The 23,046-nt window shown below is 36.1% G+C and overlaps 1 protein-coding gene across 1 annotated transcript in view; it reads left to right on the top strand.

The window, feature by feature from the left end:
* LOC112573675 (contactin-associated protein-like 5) overlaps positions 1-23,046 on the top strand; it is a 51,301-nt gene that overhangs the window by 16,254 nt on the left and 12,001 nt on the right. The window contains 23 exon segments of the mRNA XM_025254245.1: positions 1,471-1,625; positions 5,107-5,432; positions 5,673-5,809; positions 6,072-6,181; positions 7,840-8,076; positions 9,104-9,338; positions 9,851-9,943; positions 10,233-10,363; positions 10,562-10,699; positions 11,029-11,211; positions 11,545-11,773; positions 12,052-12,156; positions 13,139-13,281; positions 13,497-13,748; positions 14,215-14,370; positions 14,710-14,889; positions 15,054-15,191; positions 15,425-15,602; positions 16,401-16,477; positions 16,861-16,946; positions 19,606-19,638; positions 21,996-22,131; positions 22,561-22,745. Coding sequence (XP_025110030.1) covers positions 1,471-1,625; positions 5,107-5,432; positions 5,673-5,809; positions 6,072-6,181; positions 7,840-8,076; positions 9,104-9,338; positions 9,851-9,943; positions 10,233-10,363; positions 10,562-10,699; positions 11,029-11,211; positions 11,545-11,773; positions 12,052-12,156; positions 13,139-13,281; positions 13,497-13,748; positions 14,215-14,370; positions 14,710-14,889; positions 15,054-15,191; positions 15,425-15,602; positions 16,401-16,477; positions 16,861-16,946; positions 19,606-19,638; positions 21,996-22,131; positions 22,561-22,745 — 3,643 coding nt within the window.

Below are 23,046 nucleotides of genomic sequence, written 5' to 3'. Positions count from 1 at the left end.
AGCCAGCAGCAGGAGTGGTAGCAGACAGCTCGTGCCTTCCGGTCCACGCGAAGCTGAGAGCAGGATGGAGCGCTATAGGCTTGCCCGTTGACTCTGTGTAAAATTGCAGTTGCTCGTTTCTGTTGTTTTTTGGGTGAGATGCACACTTCCAAATTTGCTTGTCACGCGGTGACCCAGACAGTGCCTAGATACTCCAGCACGTCTTACGCGAACCCTGACTGGCCTGCCTGTAAAAGATTGTCAGTGGATGGCAGATGACATCCACTACTGACCTTCTTTCCTTTGCTGGTAGAAAAATAAGCGGTTCCGGCACCCCTGCAGACTACGAGTAATCATACTGTATTGTGGGACACGTGACCAGTAGCTTCTTGCCAAGCTAGGCATCAATCATGACCTTCAATGCTCTCCGCTGGTTTGGACAAGCACACGATTGACTGCATTCAGGTTTCTATTTTCGTGCACATGACACTTCAACAGACAGGTGAAACCCCTGTTCTACAGGACTAGCATCTCACTCGATTCCCTTTTCTGCAGGGCAAATGATCTGAATATTGCGCGCACAATTTTTTTTCGGAGGGGGATGCGTAAGCTACTGCAGTCAGGGAAACAATAGTTCCCATATGCACCCAAGTACAGTAGAAGCCTATACCGAGGAAGGCTTCCAAAGTTCAGATGTAAGGAGCGCGCACTTTTTGTAGACAGATTGCTGTCAGCGCTTCTTAAAGATTGTGGGGGCGAAGACAAGGGAGAGGAAAAATTGTTATGTAGGAGTACACTTCACTTACGCACATTGACTTGGTTTAAATTTTAAGACTTAAGCGGAGCTGGACAGAGAATCACGATAAACACTCCCTCTCCCCAGATACTCAGACAATAAAAGAAAATGCTGTCTAATCCAAATATAGATGAATTATAAGCTAATTATAATCGTAAAAAAATTTGCTGTTTGACATTTTAGTCCGTTCTAGTTGTGATTTTATCTTTTGACTCCATGGACGAGGAAATTATTCATTATCATCATCGTGTCGTCATCATCATCATCATTAATCATCGTCGTCGTCATCATCATCTTTCTTTATTGATGTTGTTAAATAGCTATTAAGCAGATAATTAAATGACAGAAGAGATAAACGTTATGGCCGCGGTTCTCAAACGGTGGGGCGCGACGTGCTTACAAGGGGGGCGCGAAGGTGGTCATTTTTTAAAAGTTTCTTATACCGGTATTAGTGAAATTAGCTTGCATTGCTGGCTAAGGGGGGCGCGCGGACCTACCTTTCTTTGTTCGTCAGTGAGGCGTCACAAGTAAAAGGTTGAGAACCGCTGCGTTAAGGGCTTATACTTGATTACGATATGCTGAAAGACGCGATATACCTAATTTCTTCAAGTACAACCTTTGACAGTATGTTCCTTGAAATTATTTTTTATTTTATAGTTTTATATATATGTATAATGAATCGATGACACTTGCAGGTGGCATAATTTGACCATTCACCATCATGGTAGAACCGTGGATGTGTATTTAGATGGAGACGTAACCAGCAAGACTATCAACAACAGTAACTACTTCCTCAGTCTTGATCCAGTAGTGTATATTGGTGGCGGTGACAACTTCGTTCTGACAAGAGGTGGGTCTTACTTTTTGCACATTTTGTGTCACTCTGCCCTCCTTCGCCTTCCCCCCTCCCTCTCTGCATCCGCGAACGCGCGCGCTTGCCCTTGTGTGTGTGTCTACGTCAGTGTTAGTGTATTTGGCAACGCAGACTTATTAAAAAATAAGATAATGCAACAAATAAAGTAATTCTTTATTTTAATGATGTCAGTTGGCTTATCGCAGAATAACTGTATAATTGTTTGCCGTCAGCGTGAACTCGACCGGTCCCAGAAATTCTTATCACGGCACGATGTCCACTGAACAAAGTAAGTCCTGTGCTAATTTTAAAAAGACGACCACGGCCTTATATGGTGGTTTTAATCATCGGCAGCAGAAGCCATGAGAATCTTTATCGCTGCTGCTGGAGCAGCACGTGACCACAGTAACCGTGTTCTAACAACTGTGGAACTCTTTGGCAGCCATATCGATCGACAGAATGGAGTTTGGTACAGGTTGACCGGCAGGCTGAGAGTATTGTTGCCCTCTGAGAGAGAGAGAGCACAAGGCCATCAGGTCAATGCATGCTTCTCGCGCTTTGGTCTTACACAAGTCCAGATAAGACTTGTGAATTTCTTTACTCGAATTAATCACCTCCCGTCATTCACCACCGGAAGGTTAATTGCTTCAGTGTAATTCATTCTTTCATTCATTCGTCCCTTGACTTGGTACCGGTCGTTGGGGGAGAAGCACATAGACGCGGCAGAGTAAATGATGACTATGCAATCTCGCTTGTCATCAAATGTTGATCCGTTCGTGCACGAGCATGTCCTCATGCATAAAATATGAAGATATAGGCATGCATACACGCATGCACTTCCGAGTCTGGATGAAAACCTAGACACTGCTGGTCATACCGTCATGCTAGTGAGACGACTGCTCACTCTTGATGTGACTGAAGGCTCCTATAATATACACAATATTATAGTGTGTTGACGCCAGCAAAGGCTTTTACCACAGTACGCATCTCATCTCGCACGCACTCGTAAGAGCATACACTTTTTTTTTTTTTTTGCCTTTTTCTATCTCTGCCACACCAAGTCAGCCTGAAATGGAGCAAAAACCAAAACAGATCGCTTATCCAAGAACGTTTTCCCTCAATATTTGTAAAGAGAAACTGTAAACGGTTGACCTATACGCACTGTTTTGCAGATGGTCCTGTAACATATTTAACTGGACAGGGTTAGGGTTAGAGTTAAATACTAGCATTTTGTCTATCCAAAAAATTAATAGTATCAGTACTTGATTGTTATACGAAGCATCATGATTTAATTAAGTTAAAGAGCCATATGCAAAACTATTTTCGGACACTACAGATCGTTACATTTTTTAAACATTTCTTTTGTTATATTTTGTTTGCAATAGATCATGAAAAAAAAAAAAGAAAACTGAAGGCTAGTTCCTGCTTAAGTTTCTACAAGAAAAGAAAATTGATTTTTGGAGACAGCAAGCAACCCATAGCATATGAAACGAGTGCACTCAATAAAACCTTGCCAAAATATCAACAGCATAAAATCTATTTTTGTAGCAGCAGGCATATTTTGTATATCACTACGACATTTATACACATTATTACTCTGTTAAATTTTGCTATTGTATACTTCACTAACCAGACGTAAAAAAATGTAAATTCAGCAACACCAAAAAATGCTATTAACGTACCAACATATGCTGTCTGAAAGACTAAAGTCAATTATATATGTAGTTCCTACCCAAGCTCTTCTTATTGTGGTGTGTGTGAGGACAGGAGTAGTCTTTACCAGCCACCATCATAAGAGAAACGGAAGGGAAAGCGGATAGCCAAGTCGTTAGAGCAGGGGTCTCAAACTCATATTAGCATGTGGGCCGCAGTGGAAAGTAACAGCCAGTCAGCGGGCCGCACCACGAAAAGAAAATGTTTTTTCATTAAATTTTACGAACACTACTGTCACTGCAGTTAAATGCTAAAATATAGTTTTTATAATTATTAATTACATTTAGAGTAGTTTATTACATGCACAGGCAGTTTAGTTTATTAAAATAAGTTGACGTTGTCTCTGTCACTAATAACGGGGGTAATTTTCACTGCGGGAATTAATCACCAAGCACAACATACATATACACCGCGGACGTGGCCGAGGGCCGCACAAAAATGTTTCGGCCCGCGGGCCGCGTGTTTGAGACCCCTGCGTTAGAGCATCTGTGGAGGGTGGGAGTAGTCTTTAAAAGCCACCGTCGTAAGAGAAACGGGAGGGGAAGCGGATAGCCAAGTCGTTAGAGCACCTGTCAGAGACACACTCACACTAGTCAGTTCGATAACTGTGTGGCGAATACTCCCACCTCATCCCCCATCCCCTCTTTGACCCAGCTGTTGAAAGGGTACCCGATCCCGTAAAGGGTTGGGAGAGAAGAGTAGGAAAGAATATGCGCACAGCCCTCACAAAAAAAGGCTGCTTCCCGAATAATTAAGTACGGTCGAGATGTTTATCACCTCACTTCCTAACGACCCTTTGACACTATGCACCGTTTTCTCGCCGTGATGCCGCTGGTGTTGCTGGCACGGCGTTATTTTTATTTATTTATTTTTTTTTTTTTGTTTGGTAGGAAAAGAACATTTAACAGATTCTGTTAATTGACATTTAATTTTGTTGTTTCTTTTCTCACAAAGTGTAACACTTCCAACACCTTTATTAGAACTAACAGTTTTCGGAGTTGATAAATGTTACTAATGTCAGCAAGAGAAGCTAATATCACCTCAAAGGAAATCAAAGTAAAGATGAATGGTAATGAAAAATAGTTTTCCATCAGTGCAGTGGTTGGCAGAATGTTGCCAAAACAGCTCACATAGAGAGAGAAGCAGACGATGGGAGAGAAAGAGTTAAAAGGTGCAAACAGCCAAACTTCAAAGCCAAGAACTGCAGCCAGGGAAAAATATAACTTAAAAGAAACTTGGCTCCCCCCACCCTTTTTTTTTCTCTGTCTGCGTTATGCCATACGTTTTGCTGAGAGCTATGAATATGTAGCAACTTCCTCTGTACTTTTCCTCTTACCTTTCATAAAAATATTTCAGTCTTTCTGTTCTGAAACAATAATTTGCCAGGATTGTTTGCTAATGTTTTACTTGCACCTAGATCAACATCATTTGGTTTTCAAGAATTGGGTGACCTGAAAATGATCACATTTCAAAAGCATCTATTTACTTTGGTGGGCTGGAATCTAGATAAGTGAACATTGGAAAAGTATGAATAATCTCTGAAAGCATGAAGATGTAAAAAAAAGAATTATCTTAATGTATGGTAGAAGGAGGTTGTATGTAAATAAGATATTACAGGTTAAGGTTTAATGTACATACCAGTACTTGTATGTACAACAATGAGACATTATTATACACATGCATTGTATTTCTTGTCAATGAGGGGGAGGGAGGGAACAAAATAATGGTTGCCTTCACAGTCTGGTATCTTGGGTTCTATCTTCAGGGCTACTTGTGACCAGAAACTTCAATGGCTGCCTGAAAAACATCTACATTAATGACCAGTCAGTCTTGTACAAGCTTTTTGCAAAGCACAATTCTTGCCAGTACCATGGAGGAGAGAGGCCAACATTTGGCTGTAGCCCTGTACGAGACATACCCATTTCTTTCCCTAAAGCTGCCTCAGCGCTACAGTGGACAATTGGTTCAAGGAGCCAAAACCTAACAGTGGATTTTTCATTTAGAACAGTGCAGAAGAACAGCATTTTATTTTATGTAGACCTTTTGTCAGTCAAGGAGGGAGGAAGTGGATATGATTATGGTATTTTGGAGGTATGTTGGAATTTTTAGACATGCATTTGCATGTGCATTCTTTAACATTATTAATCAAGAAACATTTTGTACCATGAAAATTTGTTACAAATACAACTGATGGACAAACACGCCTGTCGATGCCTCACTTGGACAGCTATATTAAGAATTGCCATTGTGTTCTCCATACTTTAGAGCTAGACATTACTCTTATGCAACATAGTTGAGTTTGAATAATATAACTTGCACACACAATTTCAGGTATGGATTAGTCAGGGTCAGCCAATGATGGTATTTATTCCATCCATTCGAGAGAATTCTTCACATGTAAACATCACCTTACCCATTATTGTGAATGATGCAGAGTGGCACAGTATGCAGGTTAAGCTGGAAGTTAGGTGAGTAGTTCTGGCATTTGCATTGCACACTTCTGGCATTATCTCAGTGACATTGTTTTTTTTGAAAAAAAGCACATGTAATAAAAGTATCAAATTTTAGTTGCGCAAGTCTTCCCCGGAAAAATATGAAATGGAAATACTTTCTGCTCCTTTTCCCTACCTCCTTTATCATTACCTCAAAAGTATTTTAGAGTTTATCAGAATATGAGCTCACTGATGTCATAAATTTATAATTTTTTAAAAGTTTTTATTGACCTTGCAGCATTGCTCATCTGAAAGTTGACTCGTTCTCAAGGAGCACTGAGAGATACAAAAAAATTTTGGAGCACAGGGGACAAGTGATTCTTGGTTATGGATTGCGCAGATATAAAGGTGAGTATGACTTTTGATAATGACATTATAAATGTTTTTGTTTAGTAGTTTATTCCTGCTAGATTAAAACATTTTTATTGTCTGTGTGCTTCCATCTTATATAGTAAAGGAACATTATGTTTGAGTCTATGCATATGTAGTTATATTTTCCTGTTAAAAAATGGTCCATAGCCCAGGGACCTCATAAAAGTCTTAATTAAAGCCTTCATATATATCAGCACCAAACAACCTACAACTTCCACCCTACTAACACACAAAAAAAAAAATTTCAGCTGTGCAAATGACAGATTACTACTAAAGACATTAAAATTATATGAATATTGCACTGACATCAATGAAGTTAATGCAGTTTTCATAGCAACTTAATTAGACATAGTGATTTATTCAACATCAGCAGTATTATCATCATTATATCATGCAAACATTTTTCAGCTTGAACTAATCCAGTTCATAAATGCTATATATTAATAATCTCTACATCTTCTCTGATTAAAGGTGAATATGCACACACAGTTTAAGATATGGATTAGCTTGGGTCATTTAGCATGTGCATATATGCAGAATATTATTTCCATGGTAACAGGGATGCATATGCTGTAGTTCATATGAAGTGACAAATGAATGGATAAATGTCTCTATGTTATGTTCTATAATCACATAGCAGATTGATATGGTTTGCTTTGATCAGCTCTTAGTAAACAAGGATCGACTTTCATGTGATCCAGTAACATGCAAAAGAAACAAAATGTAATCATCACTTACATTGTTATTAAAACTACAGCTTTTGAAACATTTTACATGAGGATTATTAATATTCGATGCAACTTTTGCAAAGTTTTTTACATTTATATTTTCCATGGGACATGCTAATCTGTATCACTCCAAATTTATGCAATGCATGAACCATACAATTTTATTTTCGTATCATTTATATTGAAATGAACAATCCATTTTCAAGAATTGTTATGAGCAATAGGCAATTTTGCTCCCTGGTTTCATAAATCATTTCTAGTTCCCAGTAATTATTGATTTGTTCTGGCCTTGGCATCAAAGAGGAGAGTTGCATTATCAGTCTGTGCTCCCTAACTACCCTACTAATGACAGTTTGCCCTGTGTAGAACTGATTATATGCACTGGGGAAAAAATCCAGTCTCTGTAGTACCCTCCCATCATGTGGAAAGATTTGCATCACTGAACAAACATGTGACACTTACAAAAACAAACCTAGATGTTTGTATGCCTTATTAACATCAAATGGTGGGAAGCCTAGGACATGAACACAGACTGTGTGCCATTACACCTAACACTTTCAAAGCTTTGCAAGTGTTATCATGTTAGAGGTAAGATAGGATGTTGGTGCACTTCCCTCCCTATCAGTTTACCATTCATTTATGGACCATCATATTAGATTAAAGGTGAATAATAAGATTTACAGTGTCATTTACAAGGAATGTGAACCGAAAGCTGTCCTTGCAACCAAAATGACATCAGCACCTGAAGCTGCAGAAACAACAACAATTTATGGTGGTTGTAGAGAAGAATAATCTTTTTCATTAACAGTAATTAACAAAGAACTTTGTCCTGTGACTTAATGGGCATAACTGTTTTTTCATCTTGTTAAAGACATTTGGAATTTTTTTAAATTACATGATTTTCAGAGCATGAGGGATATGTTGGATGCATGGAAAAAATCAAAATCCAGGGTATCGTTTTGGACCCAATCACTGTAGTAGAGTCAGATGATGCTGTGGGATTAAAGTTGGATGGCTGCTACTTGATAGACTACTGCAACTTAAATAATTTCTGTGAGCATGGCAGTGAGTGCCTTTCTGACTGGGACGGTGTGCAGTGTAACTGTCAAGACAACAGTTATGAAGGGAAAGCATGCCACTTTTGTAAGTATTGTTATTTGTTTGTTTTTAATGTGATCATTTTAAATGCCAAACTCAATTTTTTTGGAAACTAAAAAAAAAAATTTTAATTGATTTTTGAGTTTAAAGTTTTTCCCAGTTTGTTCCTCATATTGCTAGCAGTTATGTCTTATTTCCCAGCTTTCTTGCACTATTTGTATACATAGCAAGCGAGCAGGAGAGAGAGAGAGCAGAGCACATATCAGTGATATGCTCACGAGAGGGGAAAAAGCAGCAGCTGCCAGAATTACTGTGTTACATGGTATTATTAATCCCATATTTTGTACCATAGCCTAGTTGCCCAAAGGATCAATGACCTGAAAGTGGTTCATTGTACCTAAGGCATGGAATCCAGAAAAGCACAACCATGCATTTACTTCCACTCTAAAGGATGAGGCCTTTATTCACTATCCAATCACTGCATGGCCATGAGTTTTAAATCCTGCGTGTTTGAATTTCAAGTTCAGAAATCCTATAGTTTGGGAGCATATATATATTTTAAACACTTAACAAAAAGCCATTGTTGAGATACTTGTGTATTTTCAGCAATATGTGAATATATTTATATACTTTTGATTATATATCATTCACTTTTAGGAATATATCTCATTGAAAAACATTACACACAGAAGATAACATTAAATCAAGTTTTAAAATGTTTGATAATGTTGAGTAATTAGCTGGGGGGTTTTTTTAATTAAAAAATTCATCTGTTTTATAAATAACATAACAATATAATTGATAGAGTAATTTCTAAAAAGCCTCTTTATAAAAATTTAAGTTAGATCAGTATTAGCAAAAACAACCTTTACATGGGTCTGAAAATATTTTTTTTTAATTCTTTAATTTCCCTTCTTGTTTTGACAGTATATTTCTACAACACACAAGTGATACATGCGTTTAAAAAGTGTAAACTTTATAAATCTCTTATGCAGATATGGTAACACAACATAAAATTTCTCTTTTAAAGCCAAGTAAATATCTAAATTTGACATTTACTGAATTTTTGCAGCCAAATATAAATCAAACTGTGATGACTACTTCCAATTTGGACACACAGAATCTGGCATCTATCTCATTGATGTAGATGGCACTGGGCCTTTGGGTCCTGCATATGTTAAGTGCGAAATGTCAGTGAAAAAGGATGACAATCTGTTTGGAGCAACAATAGTAGATCACAATTTTGCCTCCAGCACAGCTGTCAGGTCTCCTTTGCTAGAAGACAGGCAGTATCATCTTACATACAGGTAGGAAGAGCAAACAGTGATGTGTATTTGTCAACACCATTATTGAGCCCTCAGGTGTGTGAGCTGTTATGTTTTTATTGATTTTGAAATAATTATAAAGTGTTGATGTGATTGAAGAGTAAACTTATGCATGGGGAAAGAGCATACACTTTTCCATTAAATGGTATTAAAAAGATTTTGACATAGTTGTGAAATTTCACTGTTGATCTTGGTGATGCTACTATATGTCTCGATGCCACATCACCAAGAGTAGTAATAAGCCTTATCGTATTGCACACAGACTAAAACTGAAAAAAAACACTGTGGTGTGGTTTCAGTTTGATTCACACCTTTAATTTGTCTTTAGACGAAGAGTTGCTGAATAATAAATGCAAATAATCTTAGCAGCTGACAGAATAACACAAGTAAGAAGAGAAAACTAGAAAAAGTTGTAGTGGATGTGGTATTGGTTAAGTGGTAGTGATATTATTGGCTGAATCCTTGAAAAACTGTATGTACTTGATTTGCTGCAGGGATATGACTAGAAGCCAGCTAATTGACCTTGCACGAGCCTCAGCAGCTTGTGAGCAATATTTCAAATATGAATGTGAACAGTCACCTATTCTGTAAGTATTTTTCTAATTTTATTATGTATTTTGCCAAAAATTGTAATTTCTTCAGGTCTGTTTGTGTTTTAATTTGTTCTTTTGTAGCAGTTCCCTAGAAAGTTTTCAGTCTTATGCATTTACTTTAATTACAAAAAGTGTGCTTCGTTTTCTGCTCATTGATCATTATGTCCTTGAACTTGCATAGAACAAAGATATTTATGCAGTCAGAGATGAAAAAAAAGACTTAACATGTGGTACCTTTCTTGAGTTTTAATGAGTTTTTTTATGTTTTTTGTGCATCAATAAGGCTTGGGAAGAAAACTTGGTTTAAAGCAGTTGGTGGTGAGGTTGTGGACTACCTGGGAGGAGTACAACCTGGGTTCTGTACCTGTCATTCACAGAACCTTTGTGAAGGACAGAGATGTTACTGTGACATTGGTAAGTGGCATATATTCTCTGGTTTATCTGCTTCTAGCTGCTATAACTACTGCTAAGTTAGAATGCATGTTTTAATCAAAGTTTTCAGACATTTTAAAGACTACAGATGAAAGTTTTAAGACATTATTAGGTATTTCTCTTTAAAAAGAGTTGTATGACTGCCTCTCTTCTTTTGACACAATGATTCCTGATTTGCAGCAGATAACAGGAAACACAGGAAAGATGAGGGATTCAGCCGCATTAAAGAACAGCTTCCTATTTTGGAAATGACTTTTCTACAGAACCATCAAGGCTATGCCAACATGACTCTTGGACCACTTGTGTGTTGGGGAAATGGTACTTATAGCTGAGGAGATATGTAGTTTAATATGATGTTGAGATGAAATCAGAGCTTGTGGTAATGCTTAAAAAATTATTTGGGGTGATATCCGTGTTAGTTGTTAATGTAGAATTTTTCACAAGTAAGCATTATTATTAAGAAAGTTGTTTAAAAATTAAAATTATTGAACTAGGCTGGTGACAAAGATCATATTTACTTTTTAGTTGTGGTTTGTGGATGACGCAGTGGGAAAGGTTGTCTGATGTATTTAGTATAGCATACCCCCATTGTTTATGAGACCATTTCATTATAAAGATATAACCCAATATTTATGATCATCTGTCAGAGCTGCAGCCCTTGGACAGTTCCATCACCCTGACAACTTCAGAAAGTCATTTGAAGATTGACACTTGGAATCATGGTGAATTGAGACTGCAGTTTAAAACACATCAAGACAATGCTCTCATTCTCATGCAGACTTCCAGTAATTCAGATACAGGCAACAGGTTCACCATCAAGATCATTTCAAGTGAGTAGATTTGTTTAATGAAAAGTATCTTAAGGCCTTTATATCTTTGCTTAATAACCTGTGCATTTCTCCATGGGAAGGCTAATTTTTATCAACTTTCCAGTAATCAGCTTTTGGCACTTGACATTATAACTGAATAAAAGTGGAGGGTGAATTTCCTTTTTAACTTTTCACTTAGCCCTCGTGTGTAGCTAAATTTAAGAATGTACATTACTTAAAATCATTCTGGTATTATCCCTTGGATCCAGGTAATGACTGTTTATATGCTTTTTTTGTCTTTTCTTGTGTGTTTTTAAGTGTGTTTGCTTTTTAGAAGTTTTGTTATGTTTTCAGGCAGAGAAGTTGAATTTTACTTCTTGATCAATGGCACTGTAGTAAGGGAAGTTTTTAGAATGTCTACCTCATTGAACCAAGGTGATTGGCACCAGATAAGTGTTGATCATGACCCATTTGATGTTCGGCTTGGGCTTGATAAAGTGCAGAGACTTATTCGGCTAGACACATCCATCAATGGAGTTGTCGATTATGATGGCATGCTTTATGTAGGAGGGCTGCCTTCACAGTAAGTGTGTGCATTAAACTCTTTTTTCTTTACCAAGCATGTTGACATGCTTGATCGCTTTCCTAGCAGTAAGCACCAAAGATAAAAACCTTTTTCCTAGATGGAAAATGTTTCAGTCTTATGTCTTTGAATTAATCGTTATTGTAGGAGCTCTTAATGACATCAGTACAAAACAGACATTATTTCTTTTTGTTCAATGTTGGTATCATGGTTGACTACTTTTTATGTACAAAATGGGTAACAGCTCTAATCAAATTAAAGTATCCACTATTTTTCAGTGTTGCAGGCAGTTTAGGGGAAAACAGACCTGGACTTACTGGCTGTATCCGAGGGTTTATGTACAATGGTAAAGCTGTGGAACTTACACAGTTCATAGATGGGAGGTAGGTGTTGCGCTAATGCCTTTAGTTTTTATTTGAATGACTGTAAAATGTTTTATTACTTGTTATTTCAGTACCAAATAATTGTGTCAAGGGTTTGGTATATTTGATTACAGCTGTTGAAACCATAACTTTTGGAACTGTCCTGTTGAACATTCTTGGTTAAAGCAGTTGTTCTGCTTTGTTTTAACCATGCTTAAGTTCTGAGAGCAGGAGCAAAGCTAAGACCAATTGCCTTCTTTATTGCATGAAGTAAGCTGTTCAAATATGTTGCTTTGGACCTTTATTGATTTTTTGCCTACCTTTTGCATCACAACAAGGTCAGCCTTTTATTTTTGAATGCTGCACAGTGTATTTCCTTGTTGTGTTATGGATCTTTATTGATTTTTAGCTTGTGGTTTGCATTAAAACAAAGTCAGCCTTTGCCTGCTGAATGTTGAACTGTTTGGTTTGGTTTTTGACATCATAGATCAATCTTGTGTATAATGTGCCTTTTGCAAGACGTTGAAACCGGTTTCAAGGGCCTATTACATGTCCTTCTCAGCATTTGAGGAATATAGCCTGGTAGTTACAGAGAAAAGTGTCCTTGACTGAAGGCCTGCTTAGACCCACAGCTAGAAAATTTACCTTGCCAACCCCTGCTCTGTAGGAGTGGGTACTTGATTTATCAGGGAAGAAGAAAACTGAAGAAGAAGAGCGTTGGACCCTAATATGCTGCAATATGCTAGAGTAGCTAGACCCTAAATATGGTGCATTGCCCCTGTGTCTAGGCTATAGGACTCTTTACATTTACATTTTTTTCAGCTTATATGATATTACTATTTTAGCACTTAATAACAAACCCGAAGAATATACAAGCACATCTGCATAATTAAGACTGTGGAAGAGGTGACAGCCACAAATTGTTGAGTTTTTAAAACAGAGTATCTTCAGATCATTCAAAATAGTATACAAACTTGAACTAAACAAATGTTTCTGTTCCTAGCACTAGTGGAGTGTCTGCAGACTGTCGATCATCTTGCTGGCCCAATCCTTGTGAAAATGGAGGCACATGCAAAGAACAGTGGGGCAACTACACTTGCATCTGTCAAGATCCTTGGGCTCATCAAGGTGTGAACTGTGAGCGCAGTGAGTAAACCTAACCTCTTTTTCTTGATTTCTGTATTTGTCTCAATGTTGTTTGCCAAACCCAAAGTACTGTTAGCATTTTGTTCATGAAAAAAAATTTTCCACCTCTCCTATTTTTTACATATTTTTATAAGAGTATTAAAAACTTCTTTGTTTAGAGAACTCTTCAGAAATAAATGACACTTGAAATCAACATCAAATTCCTGATTTTTCAGATCTCAATGATGATGCAGTGACCTTTGGTGGTGGCCCCAACTCCTACTTGCTTTATGATCTCAGCAAGTATTCTGATATTTTGGACAAAACTGTTGTGCTGAGTTTTCGCACACAACAGGCAGATGCATTGCTGATGTATGCCTATGACCACCTCTCCAACTTTCTGCAAATGGAACTGCACCAGGAGAAGACCATTGTTTTCACCTACAATAATTTCCACACCATTGTCAGGGGATCAATTACAGTGCAAGGCAGGTTTGAAATTCTGTTTTTGATAGTTTGATAATGGAGGCTATAGTGAGTTGGGTAAAGGTAAGCAAACCTAAGTGAAAATGTTTGCAATTATTTTAAAAAACAAAACTTGAGTGCAGTATCCTCTAGTGACACATAATTAGTACTGAGTTTTAGAAAGTTTGATTTTTGGAAGCACAAAATTTTAGTTTGTAGTTTTTTTTAAAGCAGATTTTAGTTCATGTCTTTTTTTCTTCTCCCTTAAATTAGTATTTCTTTTTTTAGATATATATATATGTGACAATGCTATGCACATTTCCTGGAAAATATGCTGCTTTCACTCTTTATTTTGAACAGTTTATTACCTAATTATTGTATTTTATACATTCAATGGAGGAATTATGATTACTTTTGGGAATTTGCATCAGTTTGTATATTTTTAGTATAGAGCAGTGAAATAATATAAGCATTTTTTTTTATCTGCAGATAAATTAAATGATGGAGAATGGAAACAAATAATTGCTCAGAATTACTACAACAATACAAAACTTATATATGGTGACCAGTCACAAATAATAGAGTTCAGAAGAATGAAGCTCAGGAGCTACTCTGTGGATCCATTTAAAGACAGCATAAAGAAAGGTGACATTTTGGTTTGTTTCTTTATACTTCTGTGACTGAAGCCTGTTTTTATGCTATATTCTCAAGGAATTGCTTTTTTCACAAAAAAACATACGCTGCTTAATGATGGTAAATAAGATAAAAACAGAATTTTTGCAATGCATTTGCACAACTGAACAGGGTACATGATTAAACAATCAGCAAAAACATTGGGTAACTAACTGATTACTACTCACTTCTTTCTTTAAAACCATATTAAGAAATTTAAAAAAGGCTGCAATCATTCATAGTGTCATATAGCTTATTTCTTGTCCATAATTATATCAATTTATTTTTTTTTTCTGTCTCTTTCTCTTGCAGAAACTGTTTTTATCACCAGAACCTATGAAGAACCACTGCCTTTTATACGTTTATATGTGGGTGGAGTGGACGATGGGGGAACTTCAACACCTTTCTTGAAAGGCTGCATTCGTGGCATGCGTATGGGAGATATTCAGATAGAACTAGCTCATGGAATAGAAGGCAGGGATAACATCACAGGTGATCCATAAATATTGTATATTGATCATGCTGAAGATGGCTGAATTATAATTCTGACCAATTATTTTATTTCTAGTTGTATTTAGGCATTTATTAAAACAAGCACTTAAATTTTGTTGTTTAGCCTTTTAATTTCTTATGGCTGGTGATTTTTGTTTTGTCAGATTTAACTCCATCGTGTGTGGCTGGTTGTAAAGCAAATACATGCTTAAATCATGGAGAGTGCTTTGAATATTGGAAATATGGAAACTTCTCATGTGATTGCTCAAACAGTGACTTCTCTGGAGTACACTGTGAAAAAGGTAAGACGTTTTCCTGTAACAGTCACACTGTTAGTCTGAAGTGCAGTGCATTGATCTTGGAGTAATAAAATTGATTTTATTGTACTAAAATGATACATAGTACTATATGTAATTAGTATGTATGCAGTCACTAATTTCTTGAGCATTGAACTCCATTTAATTCCATAGTTCTACTCCATCGGATATCATTATAATTGCAATTTCCTATCTGCTATGATTTCTTGTTTCTTCAGAAGCATCAGCATTGCTGAATGGACTGTCAGTCATTCAGCACAAATTTGAGTTGCCTTTGCTAGCTCAGCGTACCACAACAGAGGTTGTGACACTCACCTTCAAAACAAACCTTCCTCTACCAACAAATGAAAGGGGACAGCGTGTGGATATGGCACTCATTTATGTCAAGAGCTCTCAGTAAGTGGCGGATGATGGCAAGATGCCTGTAGACTGTTACAAGACATCATAATGTTATATGTAGCACTCTAGTGCTGTACTAAGTTATGTCTTTGTAGAGGGTAGGGGTGGAACAGCTCCCAGGACTGTCCCTTTCTCATGCCAGCTGCGTGTGTAATAGCCAGCCTTGAACTGCCCACTCTTGGCTGCTGGCTACTGGGTTTATTGTTACACCAAAAGTTACGAAGTTGCCTGAGCCACTTGGGGATACCGTTACCAGATAGCGCAGGGTGGGGGTGACCACGGGGGTCGTGAGAAGGGTCGTGACGAGACTGTGGGAAAAGGGAGTGGATGGTTCTGGAACGTTCGACTTAAGATAGAATAAGTAGTGAAGCTTTACAGTTTAGAGAGGCTTTTTGGATTTGGAAGTGAGAGTGGAGAGATGGCAGGCCAGCCCCCTAGTGAGACTGAATAAAATCTACATTGTGCGGTAATTTTCATCTTTGTTGTGTTCTTGTACGACTAGCCCACCCCTACTTAGCCATCAGGGACTGACGTGCTGGTTACATATACTTGATTTCAGGGAGCTATGTATTGAAAAATATGTATGAATTATACTTCTGACTTAGATTAAACGACAACACTATGTTAGAACGTCATAAAGGATGTTGAAGATGTTAAATTTTAAACTAGAATGATCTTCAGAATTGTCTTTCAGATAGATGTATACATTTTCCACAGTGATAGATGACAAGTCTCTATGATCCAAGGGTAAGTTTATGATAAGAGAATTGGTAGTAATAAGGGAACATTTTTCAGGTCTGGTGACTACATCCTGGCCAGATTAGATGCAGCAGGAAACATCCTGATGGAGACTAATCAGGGAGTTGGATTATGTGAGCTGTATTAGTCGCTAGAGATCTTTAAGATTTTAATACCATTTGTTTTCAATAGTTTCGAATGCAGGGAGGAGGGGGGAGAGTGCTTACATGTACATGGCCCATTTTTGCATAATTTAAACAAAAAACTCAAAGCAAAATGTGTGAAGGTTCACTACTATGTTATGTTCATTACTTTGACTGTGGCAAGTAATTCAGCCTAGGGGAAATATTTCACTAAATGTTTGAATGTGGAACAGTTAAATTTTTGGAAAGGTTAGTAATAAATGCAATAAATAGTAATATAATTTAAAACAAAATTAATGCTGTTTAATGGAACCATAATTTGAGTCATATATTGTGTCTGATGTATTATAATATTCAGGTGCTTTTGATTTCAGATCGAATGAAAATATCAGGAAATTTTGCAAATGGTGAATTGCATCAACTTCTGTATTCTCGAAAAGGTACAAGCATGTACTTAACAGTAAGTGGAAGATTTCAGCTTCTTATCAAAATAAAAATGACAATTTCACTTATTTGCATGCATTAGTTGTTGTATTATTACCTCAGATATTGATGCAGTTTTTTAAAAAGCAGTTTCTGTAGAAGGATTATTGCCTTTAGACATTTTCTTACAGCTAAAGGCATCTTGTTTGAGTACTGTGTGGCTCTTAGAACACTTTATATGTAATCAGGGTTTTCCATTGTGCAGAAACATATTTAAAAGTTCCTTAACATATGAAAAAAATTTGCCTACATGATTTAAAAACATTAACTATTGTCATCAGAGATCTGAAAACAGAACAGTTTAGGTTTGAGGTCTAATCATGCCTGATTTGAAATTCTGAACAAAAAGGCATTCTGAGATCTCACCAAGACCAGAAATTTTGAACAAGGCAGCAGCACTATACAACTGAGAATCATTCACATAGGGATGGTAACAATAACCACAAGTCATTAATACTGCAGGTAGTTTGTGAACAGAACTGGGCCTAATGCAGATCACTGAAGAACACCATACCTAAGGAGAAGTAGTATTTAGACCTAACATTTCCAGCAGCTACCCAGTCGAGTGTACATTGGGTGAGGTATGATTCAAGCCAGCTGAGTGCTGTGTTCCTAACCCCAAAAGTTGATGAAAGCTGTTTGTATAAAATCATAGGGTCGATGGCACCACTTTAAGGGGTCTTAGCCAGGCCTACTCCAGTACCAGACGTGCCACAGAACGCAGAATATATCCTCATACATCATGTTAATCACCATGTTTAAGAAAGCCTGGTCATAATCGCCATCATTGATGAAGTCACATATCTCAACAGTTTTGTTTTCACAAGACTGTGCATTTAGACACAGAAACTGGACCACAGACTGTGGGTAGAGAACTAGAACCTCTACACCTAAGAGGATCATAAGCACCCCATCTAGACTTGAAGAGATAACAGGTACAGTCGTCAGGTGAACACGAGCTCAAGGTAGATGGCAGAATCTGAATGTCTTGCAGCTTGAACTGCGCTGTACAATTTTTACAACTGATATTAGATTGGGCCTGCTCAGACCAACAGATTGGCTGCTTATTAAACTGCAAAAGTGAGTAGTGGCAGAGAAGGAAGTGTTAGATTTCTGAATAGGTTTCTTCTGAAGACCAGTGTGGTAACAGTGAAGGGGTTTCTTTGTAGTCTCTGACCTCCAGTAAGCTAAGAACAAGAAGAGAGGTCAATTTGTAAGAGGGTCACAAGGACAGATGCACCAGACAAGTTTTTCTCCTAACTGATAAGACCTGCAATATTTTTATTGAAAGAAGTAGGCTAAAACCCCCACCAAAACTGGGATCTGAAGACCCCTTGCATTTTATGGATGGAAAACCCTGGTATTTTTAATGTACTTCTTGTATCCCATATTTTCTACATGCAGTTTGATTTATTACTGTTTATATTGATGCTTATTAATGTGTTATGCCATTGGCTGTGATAAGAAACAGAAACTTACTTTTAAGGTGTAAAATAAAGAGAAATGCAAGTAATTTTGTCACAAAGGCAAAAGGCAAGTCAAAAACAAAATATATTAACCGTGTCAATCCATATATAAATGTGGTTTTTAAAATTGCATTGAAGAAAATAAACATACTTTTCATATAAGATTTTATCAACTTTGGTAGAAGCTCATGCCTTTTTTTTGATCATCTATGAGAAATGGAAATCCATGCAATAATAGGGAAAACTTTCGTGCACATAAATAAAACCCCTGCAGGAAGTAGATCATACATTGTGCACATTAGGCATTTACACTGTATTATAGCTAATGCATATATATATATGCTTATGTAAAATCATGTTTAGTTGCTTACCCTTTTCTTTTGCAGTATTATATAGTTTTAGCTAATGGCATAAATTTTACTAAAAAATACATTGTGCAGAAAAAAAGGGTATTAGAGGATATTACCTTTGTTAAGCATAAAAATACTGATAGCTGTTATTTTGAACACTCAGAAATTAGTGTGCTCTTAGAAGATATAGTGCCCAAGAATTAGCTGACCAACTATTATCAGATTTTGGTTCTTTATAGATGTAAAGGGTTGCACTTTTCATACCTTTTGGCTATTGGGTCCTTTCTTAATCTGAATATTATATTATCCAATTACCATTATTTTTAAGTTTCTTCAAAAAAATGTTCACCCATACCTCCACCCTCCCTCACTTGCCCATGAAATTCTAACCCAAATTGCTAACTCCCCATAATGACAATAGCAGCCTGCTTTATGCCCATACCCCAGATGCAATGAAACAGGTAAATGAATACAGATGTATTGGCTTCCAGATAAATTCAGCTTATTTTCTATTTGTTTTATGTTTACATAAAAGTTTAAATTTGTGACACAAGATCATGAAGACCATAAAGTTACAATTTGTTTTTAAAGCAGCAAGAACTCAGTTATCAGAGCATGAGCTTTTGCATTTGTCTGCAGTTGTTTATTTTTTTTTCCAATGGCTGAACCACATTTTCTTTAAAGGCTATTCTGTAATCATTTTATTTGAGGTTACTGAAGTTGTTTATTTTTTTTTAGACATCTTTGATTTGCTCCTCATAATATGTTGAACACTTTCCTTGTTTGACTGGCTTTCTACACATGTTCGTTAACCCCTCAGGTCACACCTCTAGATTCAAAGGGAAACCAGATAGTGAGTAATAGAATCTGTTTATGTCAGAAGCTTTCTTTTGTTTTATTATGGCTTGAAATGGACAGCATATCAAATGTCTGTGCTTTTGCTCATTTAGAAAGCTTATTAACAAGCAACAGGCTTCACCCAAGTTGGTCTTGCTTGCTTTCTTTAAAAAAGCATGTTATTATATTTTAACCTATCACAACAAAGTTAATATGGTAGCTTGGTGTGGTTTGTTATTAACCTTTTTATTAACACTTCTTTATTATATATACACACTCTCAAAAAGTTATTTGCACTTCTAATGCTGTGATACTAACGAAGAACATTTGTCCTGATTATATTATGATTTATCACTTTAAATCATAATTAACAGTTAATTTTGTTCAGTCTTATAATTTTTTTTCTGTACTTTCTACATTTAATTTTCTTTACAGCAAAAGTATACCATACCGAGAGATCCATGCATGGTTATAACTAAAACAACTGAGCCCTCTAACGCTAGAAATTCACAGAATTTCATCATTCAAAACCTAAACAATGTGATCCTTACTGAACGATGACTGTTGAGATATAATCTTCAACTTGGAAATTGTTTTAATGGGAGTTCAGGAACATAGTGTGTGGGTGCATGCATTGTGCATATATGCATGTGTGTGTTTCTGAGGGTCTTTGATGTCTATGACTTCTTGTTAAAATAACATGTGTAATGTTAGACATAACATTAACAAAGAACATGAGTAAGGCTAACTTTTTTTTTAATATACATTTATTTTGTTTCATACAATACAAGGCTAACTTTTTTGTAGTAAATGAAAGCAGGACAGTCACTCAGAGTAAAGAAGTTTAAAGTACTTATTCTTTTAAAAAACTTGTTTTATTGATATTTTTGAAACAAGATAACACCGAAACAAAATTAATCTAAAACCCTTTTTCTCTCATTGTCCAATCTGTGACATAATTTTTGCTTCAAAATTTTAAGATTTTTGTGTGTTCATTTTACTCTTTTATTCTGACATTTAAAAAATAATAAGAGTCATTTGCAATCCTGTAGAAGAAAAATTGTTGCAATTTAATTCATTGGTAATACATTTTTAACAACCTTTTTTTTATTTTTCTAATCTGGTAATGATGAACACTTCAGCACAAAATAAAATTGTTGATGGCACTTAATTATTTCTCTTTGCATTGTTGCTTCCGTGGAAATCCAGAAAACTTTGTGTTCTAGTGCAGTAGTTCAGTGGTGTATTACTTTCTGAAGGATAAGATTTTTTAATATATATATTAAATAGATAATATAATATCTTATAAAATGTTGTCACAAATCAGAACTACACTGAAAACTAGCAGCAAAAAAAGTTGAAATGTAATGCATAGTCCTTTTAATTAACAGATATGAGCAGTTTTTATTCATTATCTTTAGCGCAAACTAATTTTATAGTAATAATTCAAATTTAAATGAACATCTTTTTATATCAGAATGCTGATATTGAGCACATTTAATAATATCTATGTGCATTATGCATATCTGTGCATTTCCTTAGAAATGGGAAATTGCAAGCACCCATATTTTAAATTCATGAAATGGGGCCCTCCCCCAACACATACACATGCACACAATTTTTGCAAGGTTGAAAATAACATAAATTAAGCTGCAGTCTAGTCACATGGGCTGGTAAGTTTAATTCTACAGAGGGAGATTCCACCATAAAGTGTTATTTGTGGGCACACATGCCCCATGAATAAAGTGAGAATATGTTATATAAATCATTCTAGAGAAGAAAAGAAACACTTATAGGTTATTCAGCAAATGAACTTTAAAAAAGATGTCGTCTGGTTAATAATGGCTTGTTGTTTTGTGGATGATGATCCCTGGTTATTGTTCAGATAGTACCCCTTTTACTGTGTAAGAGCTGTTTATGTTTAAGGAAGTAGTGGAAGAATCCACTTTTTTCATGATACCTAACAATACATTAATAGAATCAACTGTTTATTTAATTTAGACAGAAGTTACTAATGTGTAATTTATTGTGTTTTTGGCCAAGTTTTATGTAATGGCTGCTAACTCGAAAGACGAATTTAAGCCAGCAGAAATGTTTGTCTCAAAATTACATCTTTAATCATATTAATTTCATTTTCCTTATTATAATCAATATATCAACTAGAAGTGGTTAATGTGGCACAGTCTAACAGAACTGTGAGGTTACAATTAAGTGTTAGTGTTTGTATGATATGATGCTAAATTGAAATATAAGATTATCCCAGTATTTATGCCCATGTTCTAGTAACAAATCATTTACAGCATTGTATGTATGTCTTTTCATTATACAATTTATTTCCTTACAGACTTTACGCAATAAGTTACCTTGTTGCAGGTTGACGGAATCAGAAAAGCACAGTTTGGTTATCCCCATTATGACCTTGACAAGATTGACACCATCTTTATAGGTGGCCTTGTTCCCGATGAAAATCAATTTGAGAACATTGCTAACTTCACAGGATGTATATCAAGTATGTCTGTCCTTCCAACCCTTCCAGGCATTTTTCTTGTTAATGACTTGATCCATATCAACATGTTTTGTTTTCCTCTTCCTGCTACAATTAATATACTTATCACCATAGTTTGGCCTCACTAAGAAACATAGAGCCTTCTAGGATTCAAGTACTTGTTTTTGTTCATTCATATCTCAAGAACTGAAAAATAGGATCTTGTGAAACATTTCATGCAATTCTATCTCATACACAAACTTTAAGCACAATAGCTCATTAATCATTTTGAGATATTCTTCTAACAATTTCTGTGGTCTTGTGGTACCTTATTATTTTTCTTTCTTTTATGTCATAAATCTTGAAGATTCCTCAAAAGATAAAATTAACTATAGCACCTAAATGCACTTTAAAAAATTTAAATCCAATTTTATTTTAAATGTTATCATCTAGATGCAGTGTTCACTCCTTCACCAAGTCAACACATAAAGATTCGTACACTTAAAGATCTGCATTTAAATGAAAAAGATGTCAGTGTAATTGGACCAGAAGTGACCAGCTGTTCTGCCACGGCATGGGCTGACACCTCTACTGCTGACTTATCCCTGGATTCTCTCATTACAACTGAAAATTATGAGGTAAATGAGATAAGCTAACAGATACAATTTGGCATTATTTAATTACTAAATTAAAGGAACTTGTGATGAAGCAAGCTTGTTCTATAATTGCGCACTGAGGAATTGTGGAAAAACATGCAATTAACATGTGAAACAAGTATATACTAAGCTAGGCATTTCATACCAGGCAGACTGTGGTTTCTTACCAAATCTGCTCCCACAGGCAGTCAATCTTCACCTGTTCTCTTTGATATTGACATTATGGTTTGTCTTTTAGTTTTATATAACACCTTTCCCCAGCACCAGCCAGGCTCAAAGTTCT

The sequence above is a fragment of the Pomacea canaliculata genome, linkage group LG10 (genome assembly GCF_003073045.1).
Source record: "Pomacea canaliculata isolate SZHN2017 linkage group LG10, ASM307304v1, whole genome shotgun sequence".
NCBI classification, from domain to species: Eukaryota; Metazoa; Mollusca; class Gastropoda; order Architaenioglossa; family Ampullariidae; genus Pomacea; species Pomacea canaliculata.
Note: the sequence above shows the minus strand (reverse complement) of the source record. Positions and strands in the feature narration are given on the sequence as shown.